Source organism: Trichomycterus rosablanca, chromosome 11 (genome assembly GCF_030014385.1).
Source record: "Trichomycterus rosablanca isolate fTriRos1 chromosome 11, fTriRos1.hap1, whole genome shotgun sequence".
In the NCBI taxonomy this organism is placed as follows: Eukaryota; Metazoa; Chordata; class Actinopteri; order Siluriformes; family Trichomycteridae; genus Trichomycterus; species Trichomycterus rosablanca.
The window spans coordinates 32,741,396-32,760,989 of NC_085998.1; the positions used below are offsets into that span (position 1 = coordinate 32,741,396).

The following is a 19,594-nucleotide window of genomic DNA, read 5'->3' on the forward strand; positions in this document are numbered from 1 at the left end:
TCAACAGCTATTTTAATACTGCTGTTATGGACTTTACTCACTGTTGATGTAATTGGTTTAAAAAATAAAGGTCTGTCTTTTCACTAAAAAACTTTAGGGCTATGTCCCAAACTGGATACCAAATAATTACTAAATCACCAATGGTTTGTTTGTTTATAAGGATGGTATAATTATGTTTTACACTTTTGGTTACATTCATGACAGGACAGGTAGTTACAGGCTACACATGATTCATCAGTTCAAGTTCAGTGTCAAATAACGTCACAGAAAATGTTGTATCTGTGGATTGTGAAAGAAAACCGAAGCTTCTGGAGGAAACCCATGCAGACATGGGGAGAACATGCAAACACCACACAGAAAGGACCTGGATCACTTTACCTTGCTTTGAGACAACAGTACTACCCACCAAGTCATCCTGCCAACAATGGTATTGTTACTATCATGACACTATTTATTGTAGTGTGTGGTCTGGAAAATAGTATAAATTCAAAATATTTAATAACATTAATGTGATCACAAAAAGTATATTATAAAGGAGTAATTTGGCTTACATTAATATATTTTAAGGCATTTGTATGTAATTTAACACTAAAAATGTAAAATATTAGATGCACTTGTTGTTCCTATTCATTCCTGTACATGAAAAACATGATGGAATAAAAGCACCTTAAAAACAGAAGTCAGCAGTAAACTATAAATAATTTTTTGATGTCCATTATATTCATTGATACTGATATTTTAATAAGAAAGTTTCTAGGTGATTTTTTATATTTTCTTGGGCATACCACATTATTTTAGTTGTTTTAGTTCCTGACCAGATATGAGGCACTAACAATTCTTCCTTCAGTAATTCTGTTAAACATTTACAGGATTCTGGCAATAAATACAGACACACAACTTAATTTGTCAATAGTGTCATACGTTGAAGGTCACACTGTCTGGCATCATCACACATTTAAATGTATGAATAACGTACAACTTTTAAACCACACCACATCATAAAATCTGAAATAAAAGCTTGAGATGGGAAGATAAGAGTCACACAGCTCAGAGTAAGTTTTAAACTCTCTTCACATAAAGTATATAGAGTTCACAAGGTCTGTAAGCATAACAGTCTGTGACCATGAACTTTCACAAGGTTTATGTGAAGACATGTTCACTGACTGCTGTGTAAGATAATAAAATATGGGATACGCTATACTAGACATCAACATGTATTGGATTAGCGCTCTGATTCTTCCCTGATTCAGAGAATTTAAATGTGGTTAAAGTGGTTAGTGAAATGAATAAATGATGCAAGTCTTGCTTATATGAATACAGTTTTATGGACGCCCTGGACAGGTTGCCAGTTCATCACAAGGCAAACACATACTCATACACACATTCACACTGACTCATACCTAGGGGAAAACTTGCATCTCCAATTACCCTTACTGCATGTCTTTGGGTCTGGAATGTGGGAGAAAACCGGAGCACCCCGAGGAAAACCCTTGCGAGAACATGCCAATTTCACAAAGCAAGGACCCTGTTTGCTCCACTTAGGATTTTTTTGCTGTTAGGCAACTGCTACCAGCCGAGCCACCATGCCACCATAATAATATTAGGTAGAACAACCCTTAGAACAGCTTCAGTTCTTTGTACCATGTGACAAGGCATTAAAGGCATTATTTTGAAACTGAGCTTTACTGAATTTAGATCTGTTTACCACTGAATTACACTGAACCTACAGTTATGTTCAGAGAACCAGTTTAAAATGACTTATCCTTTATAATGTGGTGCATCTTCATGCTGGACGTTTTATATTTTGTTTTAACATGATGCTTGGACTGAAGCATCAGGTATGTTTGTGCCTTTAGCTGATCTGAAAACATCAGACTCATTATGTGTATGGGATAAAACGCTGTTGGAATAAAATGTTCAGTAAAGGTTTTAAAGAGATAAAGCAAAGGATGTTTACTTTTACATGACATAAACCAGCAGACTTCTGTCAGTTCCTTTTACCATGTCAGCCACTTTAAGCAATTAAGCATAAACAGTCACAGCTATTCTCAAGAAACAGCTAGATAACATAAAAATGTAGAGATAGAGGATTTAGTTACTCACTGCATCACTGTTTGCACATTTAACTCATTAATGGTGTAAAACAGAAATACCACAATTAACTGGGATTGTAAAATGTAGTTGAAAATAACAAAAAAGGTGAAAATAAAAAGTATAAATACTTTATCACAATTAAGTGCAAACATTTGTATATCTACTTTACTGTTAAGGTAATTCCTTATTTTAATCACAACTTTTTAAAACAGACTTGTTACTTTGCTATTATATATTGTTTCTATGTATGCTTTTTAAAAATAATATCACTGTACTATCAGGCAGCTTTTAGGTGCATCATTACACACAAAATATGGCTGATTTAGTTTAAATTAAGGATGCACTCATACCTCTGAATATGTAACCTTCTTTGAAGTACACTTCAGTGCATTCCCTGAGTCGTATTGATCATTACTTGCTACACCTGAAAGAAATGATTTATCCACATATCTGGGACTTACTGGCTGTTCTGGGATTGTTTTGTTCCTAAGAACTCAGTCAGTACATGGTAGAAATGCTCTGGTATTGTAGCTGCCACAGGCAGTCATCCTGCAGTCTTAAGTTTTGTCTGTGGATGGTGTGGCAGCCTCGTGTTAGTTTTGGCACTACGTGTTTTCTAAGTTCCCCTGTCTGTATTTGCCAATGGAGTATTTTTCTGCCTTGGTTAAGTCTCCAGTGAGTGAGGTAATTATATAGCACGTGTGAGGTTATACCTGGTGCCTTGATCACATAGTGCTTACCTCAAGACACATAGTAAATCAAAAAGTATGTATGCACCAGTATTGTACTTTTATTTGAGTAAGGACTTCTGCCACCTATGAATAAAAATACATACAATTTTGACTACAACACATTTGTTTTTATTTTATTGATTTTATTTTTTATTTAGGCTGATACAGGTATAATGACTGCAATAGCATTACATTTAAATAATCATTTAAGCAATTTTATTACATTAGCTATAATCTGTGCTTATAAAGGAGGCGCATTGCTGGTTTTGAACATGAATTATTTTCATCACATAAAGACAATGCTTCAGACATACATTTTCAGGAGCATTTAATGTGGTTCTCAGGAGCATTTAATGTGGAACAGCTGCAGAGTTTGTCTTCCCACAATTGTAAAATAAGTCAATTTTTAAAAACAAGTGGAATAATAATAATAAGAAAAAGATGAAGAAAAAAAGACTATCTGATAACAATAGTGTGAAAATAAGGTAACTGGCATTTGAAATAATGTTCAGGTTGTAAATACCAGATAAATACTTTGTTAAAGCAAATATCTTCTAACAGAAAGAGACTTTGTGGACCAGCAGGTAGTTTGGCTGCCACACAACAACTGTAATCATCAATCAGTTTCATCCTAAAACATGCACAAGGTGGATTGCTGCTCTAAATTGCCTATAAGTTTAAGTTAGGTACAGGTGAGTGTGTGAAGCTTTGAAATTCATTGGCTAGGTGAGTTTCTACCCTATGCCTAATATTTTTAATGGGCACTTTACCCGCCACAGTGAATGAATGCTAACATTTCTATGTATTTGTGGTAAAACTGTTGTTCACATGCTTTTCTGCTGCTAAATGTGATGTTTTGCAAATATTTACAGCTTTTGCATTGCTTTTGGACAGTCAGTGCCACATTTACCAGTCTAACAAGCTCCTTTCCAGTTTGTTGACTAAAAATCAGTGGGCTAATCAGACCCACATACACAGACTGCATAGGGTTCTTTGCTAAAGCAGTGCATAGACCTGTTTCATAAATATGTCTAATAAAATGGGTATACAGTATTTTAATATATTTTGGATGTCTTAACTTATGTTATATGATGTTATAACTTTTATTGCATAGGAAACAACTTGCATTAATAACGTAAGATGGTATTTAAATGGCATGCCACACATCAGTTGTAATTAGGGCAGATGTGGAACGACTAAGTGTTCAGTAATATCAATAATTGTTATCAGAATTACTTTTTACATTTTCTGTACTGACTTTTAAATAAGAAAAAGCAACAAAATGATTTATATATGTCTACTTTATCTCAGCAAAGTCCATAACAATCATTTTCCACAAAAAAACAGTTAAAAACAGATAAAATTACAAAGCGAAGAACAGATTTGTTTGCATCATATTGCACATTGGTAATTTTACATGGTTTGATGTTTTAGTGGTTATTTTAAAAGCTGCTCAAATGAATCCTCACCTTAAAAGCATATTATTAAGCTGATAAGAGTCCAGGGCTCCTGCTTTACCAAGTGTCATTGATAATGCTCTTGAAAGTCCCCATTTTCATAACATGCAGCTTCTTTGTCCTCATCGTCCTGCATGGTCACTCCTCTTTTCTTTTTCCAACCTTTCTTGCGGCCAGATGAATTTTCTGTGGTGGTTCCGTAAGACTTTATCTTGTTGCTGGAGAGGGCACTGTCACAGCTGGGCTCAGTCTCTTGAGCAAGTTCATCTTCCCCAATGATGCCACACTTCTCATCGCTGGTGCTTTCTGGGTCGGCCCAGTCTTGCTTCTCACCAGATGCAAAGATGGCATAGAAGATGACACCACAGTAGTGCACCATGGAAGCGATCACAAACACATTCTGCCACTCCCGACGAGTCTGTGAATAAAGAAGAATTGTAAGAAATAAGATGCCAATTATAAAGAAACTAAACATATTAGGTACTGGCTGTACTCTGATCCACATGGGTTCAATATTTATCATTATTCATAAAAAGCTGTACTTTAATGCTCTATTTAAAACATTAAACATTTCATAATTATGTAATAAATGCAATATACTGCAAAATATACATTTTATGCAAAAGTGTGGACACCCTGGTCAAATTACATACTGTATTTTGTTGGTCTGAAAAAAAAGTAAACACGTCCTGTACAGTAAAAAATAAAATAAAATGTATCTTTAAATGATAATCCACAGTTACTTTAGATACATTAATACTTTTTTACAATGTTAGAACATGTTATGTTAGGATGTCCACATACTCTTGGCCATAAATTGTTGATGAGATATTTCTTTTACAGTGACATATTTATTTATTTTTAACCAAGACTCATATGATACTGTGGTTAATCTCTGTATGCACAGGCACATATTAAGATTGAAAGCAGAACCCACTTTGTGTTTGGTAAGTGCTCCGACAATGAGGGGACAAACCATGCCTGACAGGGTTCCCACACCATTTGAAATGCCCATCAGGATACTGGCATACCGGGGAGCAATGTCTAGATGATTCACGTTGAAACCTAAAATACATAAGACCATTGTGTCAGCATGAATTGCATGGACTTTAATATACAGTAAGTATTAAAGACAAATAACTAGATTTACTAAATAGCAAGGTAAATCTGTGTAATAATAAATACATCAAAGTGCAGGTATTAGATGCTTGTTTCAGAGAAGTATGGTAGTCAGTAGCCGTAGTGTCAAATTACATAGTGTAGTTTTGATAGCGTTATACAGTGGAGGAAGTATTGGTTAAAGCACAGGTACTCAGTTGCATATGATCTGTCAATCACCTGCCCCTCATGAGCGTTAATTCGCTGCAGGTGGAAGTTTCCCTATATATATCACCGCTTCTTCCTGTCCTTCTTGCCAGCTTTTTTGTTTGCAGATTTGCTTTTCTCTGAAGCCGTGAAGCCAGAATGCTCAGTCCGGTTTGGTTTTTCACTAAATTGGATGTTGATATTATTTTGGTTTCACTGCCTTTCAATGTTTTGGCTCCTGCAATGGAGCCACACAGGAAAAACAAGCTGCCCTAGTGGCGACACAGTATACCTTTTCCGGATTTGCACCTGGGTTTAATTTCCATTATTACAGGTGTGTGGAATCTGCCCTCTTTTTGTAGTGGGTGCATTCCAGCCCTGCTACAGTAATAGTCATCACTGCTCCACCAGAGAGCTTTATTCAATCAATTAAACACAATGTATACTGGCACGTAATATATTCAAGTGCACACTTGATTTTAGTAAATCAAGGCTTGAGTATCTTATGATGGTCATGTTATTTTTAACCTGATATGGCAAAGCCGCTAAAGCCCACAGCCAGGACAAGAAATGAGATGGCCACTCCACGTGTGTGTGAGAATCCAACCACCAGCAGCAATGTGGCCTCCATGCCAAAACCTAAGAGCCAAGAGTTAAGGAAAAGTCAGTAATGGTATTTCTGCTGTTAGCTTAGCCATGGTTTTACTATAAATAGTGTACTCATCCAACCTCCACAGTTCATGATCTTGCGTACGGTCGTTGTGGAGAGGATTTTACGGCTCCTCAGGAAGTCGGCCAGCTGTCCACCAATTGGTACAATAATGGTCATCACCATGTGGGGCACAGCAGACAGGATTCCCACCTAAAAGAGAGAATACATTTATATTTAGATTTAATACTAAATTTACATTTAAGGAACCCCATGGCTGACACAGCTTGCATTATGTTAATGTCTTTTGGACACAGAAGGATTGTTAAAAAAAAAAAAAAAAAAAAAAAAAAAAAATATATATATATATACAGTATATACTGTATATATATATATATATTTTTTTTCTCTCTCTTTTTCTCAGAATTTTTCCCCCAATTTTCTCCCCTAATCTAGTCGTATCCAATTACCCTGATTTGGTTACGTTCCACCGATACAACACTCCACTGCTTCGCAACTGACACACGCCGCCTCCGACACGTGATCAGTACCGACTGCCTCTTTTCACCTGCACAAGGTGAGTTTATATGCCGACCAGCCTTGTGCACACACCCTGATCAGCATTATTCCTCAACTCTGCGCAGACGCCATCAATCAGCCAGCAGAGGTCGTAATTGCACCAATTATGAGGAACCCTGGTCCGGCTTACCAACCCTGTGAACAACAGCCAATCGTTGTTCATGTGGCCGCCCAGCCCATGCGGATGGGTTAAAAAATATTTTTAAATTAGATCCTGCTAAAATTTGCCTTATATATAGTTTTTAAATTCAGTAGCTATGAACAAAATGGCAGTAATCAGTGCTCTTTGGCTCCCCACCCCAAATCATTTTATATTCTATGTCATTTTAAAATTATTAAATTATTATCAATCTGGCTTGATCTGGCCTGCAGACCACTATTTGATTAATCAGGAGGTACAGTTACATAAATACCCAACTATTCCTTCATTGCAGACACTTTACAGTGTTTTATTTGGTTTTATAATAGAATAATTGGTTTCAAAATAAAAAAAAATCAAGACTCACCTTGCTGATGGGAAAGCCAAAGACCTCCTCAAAGTAAGCTGGCTGGCTGATGAGCAGGAGATAAAAGGTCCAACTGCGGCAAAAGTTTGCCACGATGATAGCATAGACTGGCATGGAGGTGAAGAACTGTCGCCATGGAGTGCTAAATTTCTACACAGAAAAGCAGTTAATCATATCAGCTGAAAGCCTTTCAACAGATTCTAATATGTTCAGTTTAACTTTTGAGGTAGATGCCGTACCTCAGTAGCACTTAATAAGTTGGCCCCTTCTCCAATTGAGGTCTCGATGTAAATTTTCTCCTCCTCACTAATTGTAGGATGCACAGCCGGGCTATCATATGCAAGCAGAAGCCAGAAAATATACCATATGATTCCAAAGACTCCTGAAAAAAAAAAAACATTACAAAAGCTCATGTAGTTGCAGTAAGAATTAATATTATTATTTTAAAAAATAAAATACAAAAATGTCATTACCATTAAGGTAAGTTCAGTTTTTCACACTCTATACCTCTTAAAATGTAACTGTTTAAGATTACAAACTAAACCATGAGTGAAAACAATAGACAAAGTTAGTGTCAGAAATCAGGGTCATGACACTGTATTACGGTCATGTGACTGTTCATAGCTGAAATGTACTTTGATGCTATAAGAACAGCTCTGGAAGATTTAAGATGATGACATACACAATAAACACATGGTGTAATGCTGACGCTGGTATTGGTATTGTGGTATCATCGGAGATTGTGCCAAATTCAACAAGTGATTAAAATGAATTTAAATAAAACTATAAGTGTGCTAATTAATAAATATTCCCAATTCTTTTATAAATCAAGTATAATGCATGTTGTGAGTCAGATATTTAATATACAACGAAAACGGTTCACTTATATTATTGCATCATATAACTACATTTTCAGTGTCATAAAAATAATAATAATCAGCAAAATGCCACTATATATATATATACTGTATATATATGCTTGTATGAGCCTGAGATGTAACCTTACCGTAGATGTAGAATACTGAGGACCAACCCACATACTGCACCAGCACTCCTGCTAGAGGCATAGCAATCACTGCCCCTGCATACGACCCTGTCAAACACAACACACATGGTTAATATGTCACAGAAAGTGCAATTACAGTAAGTAACAATTTAGAGCCCTCCGAAGGTTGTAGGAATTGCTGAAAAATTACCACTGGTCTGACACTGCAGGCTGCTAATATTTTCTTTTTTTTTATTTCACATTACATTGTGCAGTATTTCATTCAGAACATGTTGAAATAAAACAGCTTTTGCTTTTTTAAATCATCTTTTACAAAGATTTATGACCACCCAACTAATACACTTTTACCAAGAATGCATCAACCAGGAAGTCACAAAAGAACCCAGTCGGATATCTAAAGAAGTGCAGGCCTCACTTGCCTTAGTTAAGGTCAGTGCACGTGATTCCACAATAATAAAGACACTGGGCAAAAATGGCCATGGCAAACATGCTGGCCAAAAAAACCACTGTCAGTCATCCGTGCCTCCATGCACCCTGCTGGCCATAATGGCATGACAGGTGGGCATTACACTGTAATCCATGCCCCCTGCCCTACAGGGACTTAAATCTTTTTACAATATTATGTTTGGTAGATGGCAAAATATGTAAATTATTTGCAATCTTGAATTGTTCTTTTTGAACTGATTGACAATTCTTTTAGAAAGTTTGGAACAAAGTGAAGAGACCAGCTTTGCTTGCAAAGTCTAAGCCTTTGGTGGATCCTCCTTTTATACCCAGTCATGATTCTCTCAATTATTACCAATTTGCCTACTTATTGAGGAATTATTTTAAATCAATGCAACTTGGATTTTTTTATAAACTTTTCACTCTTATTTTGCCCATCCCAACTTTTTTTTAATGTGTTACAAGCATCAAATTCTAAATTTCTTTACAATTTGTAAAGGAATTAACACAATAATAGTACACGTCTACATGGTCTACATGCAACTGCTTGATGTTGTATGGATCATTACTGTAAAATCACTTTCACTGATGTACTTACCACAGAAAGAGGTGGTCGCCAGGCGGCTTCTTTCTAGTGGAGGAGCCCATTTACTCCACATTCCATGGCACGCTGGATATGTAACACCCTAACAAACATAAGCATACAAAGCTTATTCTTAGAGTTGACTTCCTGATCACTATTTTAGGATCACTGAGCTAATGATGGGTAGGACCCCCCTTTGCTCTCAAAACAGCCTCAGTATGGCGTGGTATAGATTTCATTAAGTGTTTAATTAAAGTCAAAACTCTTTTGTTAAAGTCACTTTGTTATTTTTTCCCTTTCTGAACATTGATGTAAACATTAATTAAAGCAACTGGCCTGTGTGATATTAATGTTTCCAGAGATTATTTTTGTCAATGTACAAGAATTAATTACTGAGCAAGGGTGCATATGTATAAGCTCAAAAAAGCATTATATTTAGCTGTAGATTTAATGATACAAACAATAAAACAATTCTCTGAGTAATAAAACATTAAAGATAGTTTTGATCGGAAAGATGGAGGAATGATAGAACATTCTTTGCACTGACCTCCACCAGGCCCTGCAAGATCCTCACAAACATCACACAGCCATAGTGAACTCTCGCTGCTGATGGGATAAACATGTTTAGAACTGAAGTCAGAAAAATAGCTGCCCCGAATACCCTAAAAGAACAGTGAGAAACACATGTTGAACACAATTTGACCTTCAGTTGAAAAGTAGTATGTTACTATTATTCAGTATACATGATAAAGCAGTTGCATAAATTAGTCAACCCCAAAACTACTGTGACATACTTTACATGTTCCTTACAAGTGTGTGTGAACTTGTGAGTTCAACTGTAGCAACAACAAACGTAATAAATCTACTGAGTTATAATGAGTATTAGCATTAGCTTATGGCTTTTGACAAAATGGTGGTGTTTTTTTACTTCAGCGTATTAACACAGTACTGAAGTGACTTAGTGACATCTACAGTCCAAATCTGACTTTGTAGCTAGAATGTAAAAAATTTTCAGTTTTTAATTTAAAAGTGTGTTATAACAGCCAAATTATTAAAGAAGAGCCTGAATGATGAAGCAAAGCACTAGCACTCTGAGTCATACACTAGGGAGCTATTTTTTTATTCATTCCGGAGTATTTTATCACCATTTACTTCATCTTTCATGTTTTTTTTTCTCCAAAAGTGTGTGTAAGTGACACTTGTAATATTCTTGTGACTGGTAGCAAGGAGAGATCTGCGCTGGGATCTTTCATTATTAACTCTTGTCAGGCTTGTGTCCTCGTTTTCCTGTGAGGCTTTTATTACAGGAGCGCTATCTTAGCTCTTATCAACACACCACACTGATTTAAACCTTCCAGTCCTAACCAGAGACTCATGTGTCCAACAATCTCAGTATATTCATGTAACAAAACGTTTGGGGAAATTGTTATATATACCTGAATTTTGGTTATAATCACCCCTACAGTGGATACAGAAAGTATTCATACCCCTTGACTTTTTTAATTAAATTTATACAATAACCATATTTACCAATCAGTCTACACTTACTCACCCACCAAGACAAAATCTCTTACTCACAATAGTATTCAGACCCTTTGCTTTGGCACTTTAAATTCTGACCAGGTGCATACAGTTTGTTTAAATTACCCTTAAGGTATGTAGAAACCTAAATGGAGTCCACCTGTTTCAATCTGAATTGATCTGACATAGTTTAGAATGACACACACCTGGGTCTTTAAGCATCCACAATATATGCTTCAAAGCAAAAAGCCAAAACACTTGAGTGGCTTTGGGGCAGTACTTTAAATGACCTTGAGTGGCCAGTCAAAGCCCAGACTTAAACCCCATTGAACATTTGTGGCGAGACTTGAAGATGGCAGTTTAAGAATGCTCACCATCCAACCTGACAGAGATTGAAAGGATCTGACATGAAAAATAAACAGCTAAATGGTGTAAACTTCTTGGTTTGCAAATTGCTACCAAAGGGGATTTCATAAAGAGTGTCAGAACTCATTATGGGGACTGATGAGTAAAATGAGCAATTATATCAATTAAAAATGAAAAAAAGTGTATACAATAAAGATTTTTCAAATATTACTAAATGCAACAATGATTTTTCAGATTAGCATTAGCTCTTTAGTAACACAAGGCAGTAATTTACACTGTACATGGCACCAATTATTCACAGGGCATCGTACATTCACTCACACATAGGTACAATCTAGAGAATCCAGTCCATTTGTTTTATTTTTTGGGGAGGGGGGAGAAAGCAGATAAAGACAAAGGGAGATGTAAAACTCATCACAGACATTGATAGAGACAAGGTTTTGACCCAGGTATTCATATGATGAGGTGTGACTCTACCAGCTGCATCACATTTATAAGTTGTTATAAGTAATACATTAAAGCAGAAGAAGTTTGTTCTTTATTACGGCTGTTTTTTTACGGTTGTATGTTGTTTTATGCAGTATGACTCATGTTGGACAATACTATCAGTGTACATAATGTCAGTGTGCTCACCTGTTTGCTGCTAGCTTGTTGGAAATAAAACCTCCAGGTATCTGAGTGACAATATAACCCCAGAAAAAAGAGCCGTGGATCAACCCTACTGTCTCAGGATCCCAGTTAAACTGAGCAGGCTGAGAAATTAGACAAACATAAGATATTTTGTTAGTCTATTTAATATTGAGCAAAAAAATAAATAAATAGAGAAAGTGTAATTGCTTTTCAATCTTCCCCTGTGACTCAGATCACAGGAAATTGCAGTGACTAACTACACAGAACATCACTGATGAGATTTTAAGCTAAAACAAAGGAGTAGGTTAATTACTTTGTCATCCACATAATAAGAGAAGCCTTATTTTATTTATAATTAAAAAATGGTCATCTTTAATCAAATGGTTTAAATGAAAAAGATGGTAGATAGCCTATGGTACAGAAAATCATCTGTATAGAAATTGCTCGTTGTGGAATTCAGACCTAAACTGTTCATAGCTTAATGGTATGATATTCAAGTCTGTTATTGTCCTTTGTAATAATTGCGTAACTACTGTTATATTATTTGTAAATCTTTCTAATATAAATACAAACCCAATTTTTTGTAAAATGCAATAAAAATGAGAATCTGTGATTTGTGAATTCTTTTGAACTTTTTTAAACTGACAAAAGTACTGAAGAACGATTTCCAATGAACATACAGTACATGTAATTTGTAGACACAAATGCACTCCAAAAATGTTTGGACATTGGTTACCTTTCCAATTAATTTCACTTTTTAATGGTTTGGGAACTGAGGATACAAGTTGTTGCCGTTTCTAGGTGGAATTTTTGCCCAACCAAATATGCAAATGTTTTAGAACAAGTATTTTAGTACTGTGTGGCATGGTAAAACAGGTGGTAATAAAGGTGCAGCACAGCAATATGGCTTCTGAGGACCTGGCTTTGATCCTCACCTCTGATTAATGCAGTGGGATTTGTCCTGGTACTCTGGTTTCCTGTAAAAAATGCCAGACATTGGACTGACTGTTTTAAATTGTTTGAGCAAATGGATTAGTATATGGTGCCCTGCGATGAATTGGCACCCTGTCCAGGGTGTGTTCCTGCGTTGTGTTCTTAGAGTTTCTGGGTGGCAGTGGACCCAGATGAAGATGAATTTATAATAATTTGTGATTATTGTATTTTTTTTTAAGTCAGGGCCAAAGGTGGCTGAAGTATGCAAGTTCTTTATGTAAAGTAATGTAGTACATTTTAACAGTTTTAAGTAAAGAACTAATGGCCTGTACAAAGGGGCTCAGTTCTCAGTATCATTTCAATTCTAGTATAAGGAGGTTTTTTTATGTATTTCTTTAGTGACTGTTCTATAGATTATTTTTCTATCTTGTTCTTTTGTTTACCTGCATCACAGCAGTCCCATTAATGTACACTGTGTTGTTGTTGACCATTTCCACAATGGCCACACCCAGGTTGCAGCGGATACCAAATGAGATACAGAAACCCAGGCCGCTAATGATGGCAATGATGTAGCGCTTGGGCAGACCAAAGCAGCCACAGTCCATGAGTGGTGGGCTTCGGTGTGAAGCGGACACTGGCCGACCATCTTCTGTCAGCTCAATCGGAGCGTCTTCATCCACATTGGTACCATCGATCTTCCTGCAGACAGATATAGAAGACACACTTAATGGTTAATGGTTTGGAGAAATAGCCACTCCAGCATTCACAAACCAGAGACAGATACAGACAGTTTGCCACATGTATGTAAGGTTCGTAAAAAAGTGTAACAAAAAATTACACTTAAGTTAAGTGGGCGGTAAAGCCTTGTTTATGAAAGAGATCAGAGGAAAATTATCTGTTTGGTTTAAACTGACTCTAGTGTTAACTAAAATAACCCCTCTCTGCAACTGTGGTAAGAAGTAAAGCATCTCAGAATATGAACATGTTAAACCTTTAAGGCCAGTGAGCTACAACACAGGCTCACTGAAACTGTGCTTTTTAAGGCTGAAATAATGCTGGCATAATTTGTCGTAAATAGCATTAATGTGTAGACACAGCATGTCTTATATCCACAGTTCAGGCTAGTGGTATTGGTGTGGGGAATGTTTTCTTGGCAAATATAGTATTTGGCCAAATATGTGGATACCTGACCATGGGCCTGTTGGACATTTATTCCAAAAATAATTAATTAAGGGAGTTTGTCCAATTATGCACTTATTTCTGGACAAAAAAAATCTATGGCAGTTCTGTATTAAAGAAATAGCTTGTTGTATGGAGAACAAAACATTAGATTATTACACTGTTGATATTAATATACTGATGTGTCCATGATATCGATCAACTCTTGTATAGAACACAAACATCTCACTATGTTCTGTACTTTCTTACCAGCATATACTCTTTGCCAGTGGGCCAGTGATAGCTCAGTGGTTAAGGTACTGGACTAGTAAACAGAAGGTTGCCGGTTCAAGCCCCGCCACCACCAAGTTGCCACTGTTGGGTCCCTGAGCAAGGCACTTAACCCTCAATTGCTCAAGTCACTTTGGATAAAAGCGTCTGCTAAATGCTGTAAATGTAAACTGAAAAAACTTTCACCAGACCTCCTACATGTGACAGCATGAAGACAGAGATTGATTTCATTCTTGCACTTCTGTAAGTCGCTCTGGATAAGAGCGTCTGCTAAATGCAGAACATTTTAAAATGTAAATATAACAAAGGTCACAGAGTGGATGTTCGGTTACTCACTGCCCTCAGTCTCTCACACACCTGTTCCATTATGGAACCTCCAATTCTCCTCTCATCCTCCTCCAACAGCGATGACTTTCATCTTCCTACTCTCAAATGCACACATATAGTCCTTTCTCTTAGAGAACTGAGACAATTCTAGAAATTGTAATGCAAACTAAAAAAACTTGATTTTTATGATTACTAAAAATGGTTTCTTTCCCTCACTGATGTATGTGAACCAGTCAGCTAACCAAAGTTTTAAAGTTTCTGCTTTGTTATTTTGAGGATTGCTGCGAAAGCTGAGACACCAGATATCTTGCCATGGACTGTCCTTGTATGATGTTGACATTGTAATACCAATACCAAGATGTATTTTTTAAATACATTTTTTTTTTTAAAGTTGATATTCATTTTAATTACCTTCTTAGCTACACTCCTGAATGATTATTTTTTATTAGTTTCTATGTCCATAACTCACCTATACCAGTCCCACTGCTTAACTGATGAGGAACACTGAACTAAAATTCCATGATTAACACAGATATATGTAATAAATTGATCATACTATGCATCATTCAAGAGAGATTTTTGCTTTAAAGTCAATCTTTCTGCATAAATATAAATTTACCAGTTTCACTTGCAGAATCACACAAAACCTAAACACTGAATGACAGAGTTACTCAGACACAGGAAACTGACTTTATCTCTTTTATCAGTTTGCCTTATTTAAATTTATTGTCTGTTTGTATTGATATACTGGATCACGAATATTTTTGCAAATATGATTTTCTTAGATAGAACTATAATACTTTATGTGTTGCTTATTACTTCCTTCCCACCTTCCAACAAGTAAATTTTTAACTAGTGGACACGGATCTGAACAATAAATTTCTGTTGATTAACCAGAATAGCAAAATATATGTGATAACGTGTTTAGTTTATTGATCTGAAATTGTTTAGAGTGGCAAACAGAAAGTAGGTAATACATTTTCCAACCACATTATAGGAACCACATTTCCAAAAACGTTAGGGCAATATGTAAAATACAATCATAGCATGAGTCTGTGATTTGTTCATTATTTTAAACCTGTATTTAACTGACAAAGGTACAAAGTAATAAAAGAAATGTTTAATGCTGACCAAATTGATTGTATTTTGTAAATATTAGCACATTTTTAAATTTAAGGCCTGCAAAACACTTACACATATGTGACAAGTTAAAAAATAGGAAAACGTTTATAGAAGATTTAAGTTACACTATTTTAAAACATTCTTTAATTAGCAGGAGAATTGGCAACAGAAGAGGGTGTCATGATATCAGTCTTTGAAAGCAAAGTTGGTCTCATCTTAGATAGAACAAATAACAGTGCAAGAGTGTGCTGTGGACACGGTGGTGTATCAGTGTCCTGATTACAGGATAGTAGCATATGTGTGAAGGTACCATTTTTGTTATTGTTATGTACATAGTCAAGAAGGCCTTGGTTCAATTCCTTCACCAGGGTCCTTTCTTTGTGGAGCTTGCATGTTCTCTGTGTCCTCATGGGTTTCCTCCAAGTGCTCCGGTTTCCTCCCACAAGCCCAAAGACATACAGTCAGGCTAACTGGAGATACTAAAATTGCCCTATGTGTGCGTGTGTGTGGGTGAATATGTATGTGTGTGTGTGCCCTGTGATGAACTGCCGACCTGTCTGTGGTGTTTCCCACCTTTCACCTAATGAATCAGATCAACTGCAACCCTGAACGAATAGTGTTTGTATAACAGACAGTGAATGAATGAATGAATATTTTACTTTGAAATCTTTATTTTTAAGTTTAGTATGTGTTCATTTCATGGTTTGTGGCAATGTGCTTCTTTGTGCGTATGCCAATTCCAAACTTAGACATTATTATCACATGTAATCTGTCTGACATTAAACACAACAGTAATACAGATTATTTTAGTCAAATTGAAATAACAAACAGCATATAAAGTATAGATTATGGTGTAAATCAATGATCATTATAAACAAATACCTAAAGAAATAATATCAACTCTAATAAAGCAACAGGTAGTGTCTAAGAAGTGCAATATTGACTGGAAACCCAATATTCCCTATGCTGATAAATAGCCATGGCCCTAATAAGTTCCTCACATACCTTTGCAGGTTCCCCAGAGAGTCTCCCACTGTGTTCTTTATCTCCTCCTTTCCTGGCTGTAGCACCTTCTCCTTCAGCCCCGAAAATCCCCCGAACGGCATTGTGTCCTCTTTTTTGCTTCTTTCCTACAGCTCTAAGTACCTGGCTTGCTCTGCTCTTGCCAAACATGCACAGTGTCCACTAGACATTGATGCTCATTCTCTGCCGGTTGTGCTGGTGAGACTGAGGTGCATTGGAGGGGAGGTGGGATGCATGATCACTCGCTGTAATAGATGGGTGGCACTAGCTGAAAGTGCTGAAGATGTAAGAGACTCAGGTGTTCCACATAGGAGTCCACTTGACTTTGCTTGGCATGGGTATAAAATAGCACTCTTAGAAGATGAAATTTGGCAAAAGAATTACAGACAGAGATGTGTTTGCTTTTGCTGAAGTATCATCGCGCAGGCTTCGTCTTCGAGCATGAATGCCACTAAATAATGAGTGCGTCCCCTCAAATCCCCACACTTCAGGCCGTTTCTCATTAGAGCAGGACAGTGAGACAGACAGTGCAGGTCATAAAAGATTAAAGGCGAAGTTAGTCAGGCAGGATCAGTGTAGGATGATATGAGCAGGTGTAACCAGAGACTGAGCTTTCTGATCTCAGACTCACTGCCATTCTGTATCAGAGTAAGAAACCCGCAGAGAAGGTCAACAGAGCCAGTATCAACAATAAAACACTGGTGTAAGGGTTCAAAATGTGGGTTCACGTGTGAAAATGTCTGTTTCTGTTTAAAAAAATAAGATTTTCTCTCTTTTTGTAATGATTTATTAGTACACAAATCCACTAGATATAAAAAATATATAAAATTCAGATATTTGTTCTGACTGTTTAGCGAGTAGTTCAGAATGCTGGGTCATCAGTACCTACATTGTGGGTAGTGCAGTAGACCTACATTGTGAATGACCACATTGCCTCTTTTGTTGTAAATAGTTGATGGTGTGTAGTTCTTGTGTGTGTGTGAGACTTTGTTTGTAAAATAGTGTGTTTTAAGCTTGCAAATTTTCTTCCTTTGCTAAAAGCTAAATAAATATCATAGTCAGTGCAGTTTTCTATATTATCCTCGTTACAATGCTATATAGATGTAAATGTATACTTTTGTCAAGCCATGTAGTACATCTGAATATAATAATGAATGATTTTTCTCTTTAAACAAAATCTTTTTGTTATCTGCATGTTGACATATAAATTGGAACATGTTCTAATTTATAAAACGTGTTCTAATAAACTTTTTTAAGTTATGTGTTCTATCAGTGTTGCATTTGTGCCACAATTTTTGCATGTTAATTGGTTCAATTTTATCTATCGTTTTTATTTGGCTGTTGATATGATTTCAATAGAGCATCAAGTCGCTGTTTTCGTAAATAGTCAGTAAACCAAACTTTACTAAATACTGTTGTGACATCTAGTGGTAAATAGTAGTCTATGCAGTCTGAAACATTCATTCATTTTTACCAATGGCTGCATTCTATTTCATCCATTTACAATTCTAGGTTTTTAAATAAAATATGTAATCAGAAAGTGTATTTATTCAAACAGAAGATGCATGTTCAGGCAATGACGTTCAGGAAAGATGCTGCCAATTTTTGACAGTGTTGCATTCACAGCCCAGACTTTACTGTGCAGCCTAAAACTATGATCCAAAAGGTTTTGTCACTCAGCTATAATTAAGGTGTACAGTGAATTTTCTGGAAACTGGAATATCAACACTTTTGTAAGCTTCACTGGACACGGCAGAGCTCCAAATTAATTTAAATTATGTTACTTCACACTTTAAATTCAGCCACTATTTCTTCACATGTGCCTGTATAACAGTACTCTAGCAACATGAGTACAGTCTTCGTAATAACAGCCATTAAATGTATGTCCACTTACAGTTATATGTAAAACGTTGTGCACCCCTGGCCAAATTACATATTCTGTTGATGTTCCAATTTGCATGCTCACTGTGGAAAAAATTGAGCTACATAATATTGCAGCGTTCACTATTTATCCGCAAAAGCAAACTTACGGCAAATAATCATATTTATGGCTTTTATTAGGAGACTCTTTAAGCCAGACGGGTGTGCTAAACAAGTCAATCAACAAATTAGTGGTGGGCGGATCGATCCAAATATCAATATTATTAATACCAATGTTGGTATTGGTATCGGATCAATACTACTGTGATGGGATCGATACTTTAGTTTTACTTTTTCTCCACTACATTCAGCACATTTTTCCCGTTTCGTCAGAAAGTAAAGACCATGTCTGTACAGACAGTAGCGGCTCCTCACATTTTACATGCACACCTCGCTACTCCCCTCCTGCTCTGCTGTGTTTTGTTGTGGTACCGTCACGTTGTTAAAATCCTAAGTTTTTGAATACTTTGTTTTGAAGATACAGAAATAGGGTCAATTTTATGGAAATAATAGTATAAACTATACGTACGTAAAGTACGGACGCACCTTACGCACTTTGCGCACCCTACGCAAATGAATCGGAGCATGTGTAGTGAGGCTCTTATTCCATGTGTTTGTGTTTTGGGGAATGAGAGCTCATTTCTTTTGACTTTGTGCTTATAAATGTAATCAGAATAGCATTTTTATATTACATCGAGGCTGTCAAAATGGAGCCTAAAAAAGGGGTCAGAAGTGTCAATTATTATTTCTTTCTTTGCATCTGTGAGATATATTTCACCCAAATCACGACCCATCTCTTGATCTCTTTGGTAAAGTGCGAGAATACAGGTTTTGTTATGACTTCACTCACACTGAGTGAGCACTCAGTGGCACACGTTTTCCTGGCAGCCGCCAAACCCAGACTCTTCCATCGGCTTGCCAGACAGAGAAGCGTGATTCGTCACTCCAG

The 19,594-nt window shown here is 36.4% G+C and overlaps 1 protein-coding gene across 2 annotated transcripts; it reads right to left on the bottom strand.

Moving 5' to 3' along the window:
• Positions 1–4,165: 4,165 nt before the first annotated feature.
• On the bottom strand, positions 4,166–16,808 carry slc17a8 (solute carrier family 17 member 8). 2 transcript variants are annotated; one of them, XM_063004747.1, is made up of 12 exons: positions 16,708–16,808; positions 13,248–13,503; positions 11,875–11,993; positions 9,902–10,016; positions 9,370–9,457; positions 8,328–8,414; positions 7,561–7,703; positions 7,322–7,471; positions 6,317–6,449; positions 6,116–6,226; positions 5,220–5,347; positions 4,166–4,700 (listed from the first exon to the last, which is right to left on the bottom strand). In XM_063004747.1, exons 1-12 carry the CDS (start codon positions 16,806–16,808, stop codon positions 4,350–4,352), a joined length of 1,782 nt encoding a protein of 593 aa, XP_062860817.1. In that variant the 3' UTR covers positions 4,166–4,349. The 2 variants fall into 2 exon arrangements, with proteins under 2 accessions (XP_062860817.1, XP_062860818.1); XM_063004748.1 differs by lacking the exon at positions 7,322–7,471.
• Positions 16,809–19,594: the final 2,786 nt, after the last annotated feature.

What these genes read in the sequence shown, in the direction of transcription:
- slc17a8 (XM_063004747.1), bottom strand. Translation starts at nt 16,808, where the DNA reads ATGCCGTTCGGGGGATTTTCGGGGCTGAAGGAGAAGGTGCTACAGCCA. An exon ending in TCTCTGGGGAACCTGCAAAG is followed by an intron (nt 13,504 to 16,707) that starts GTATGTGAGGAA and finishes ATCTGTCTGCAG; the next exon opens with GAAGATCGATGGTACCAATG. An exon ending in TTGGCTTTCCCATCAGCAAG is followed by an intron (nt 6,450 to 7,321) that starts GTGAGTCTTGAT and finishes TCTCTCTTTTAG; the next exon opens with GTGGGAATCCTGTCTGCTGT.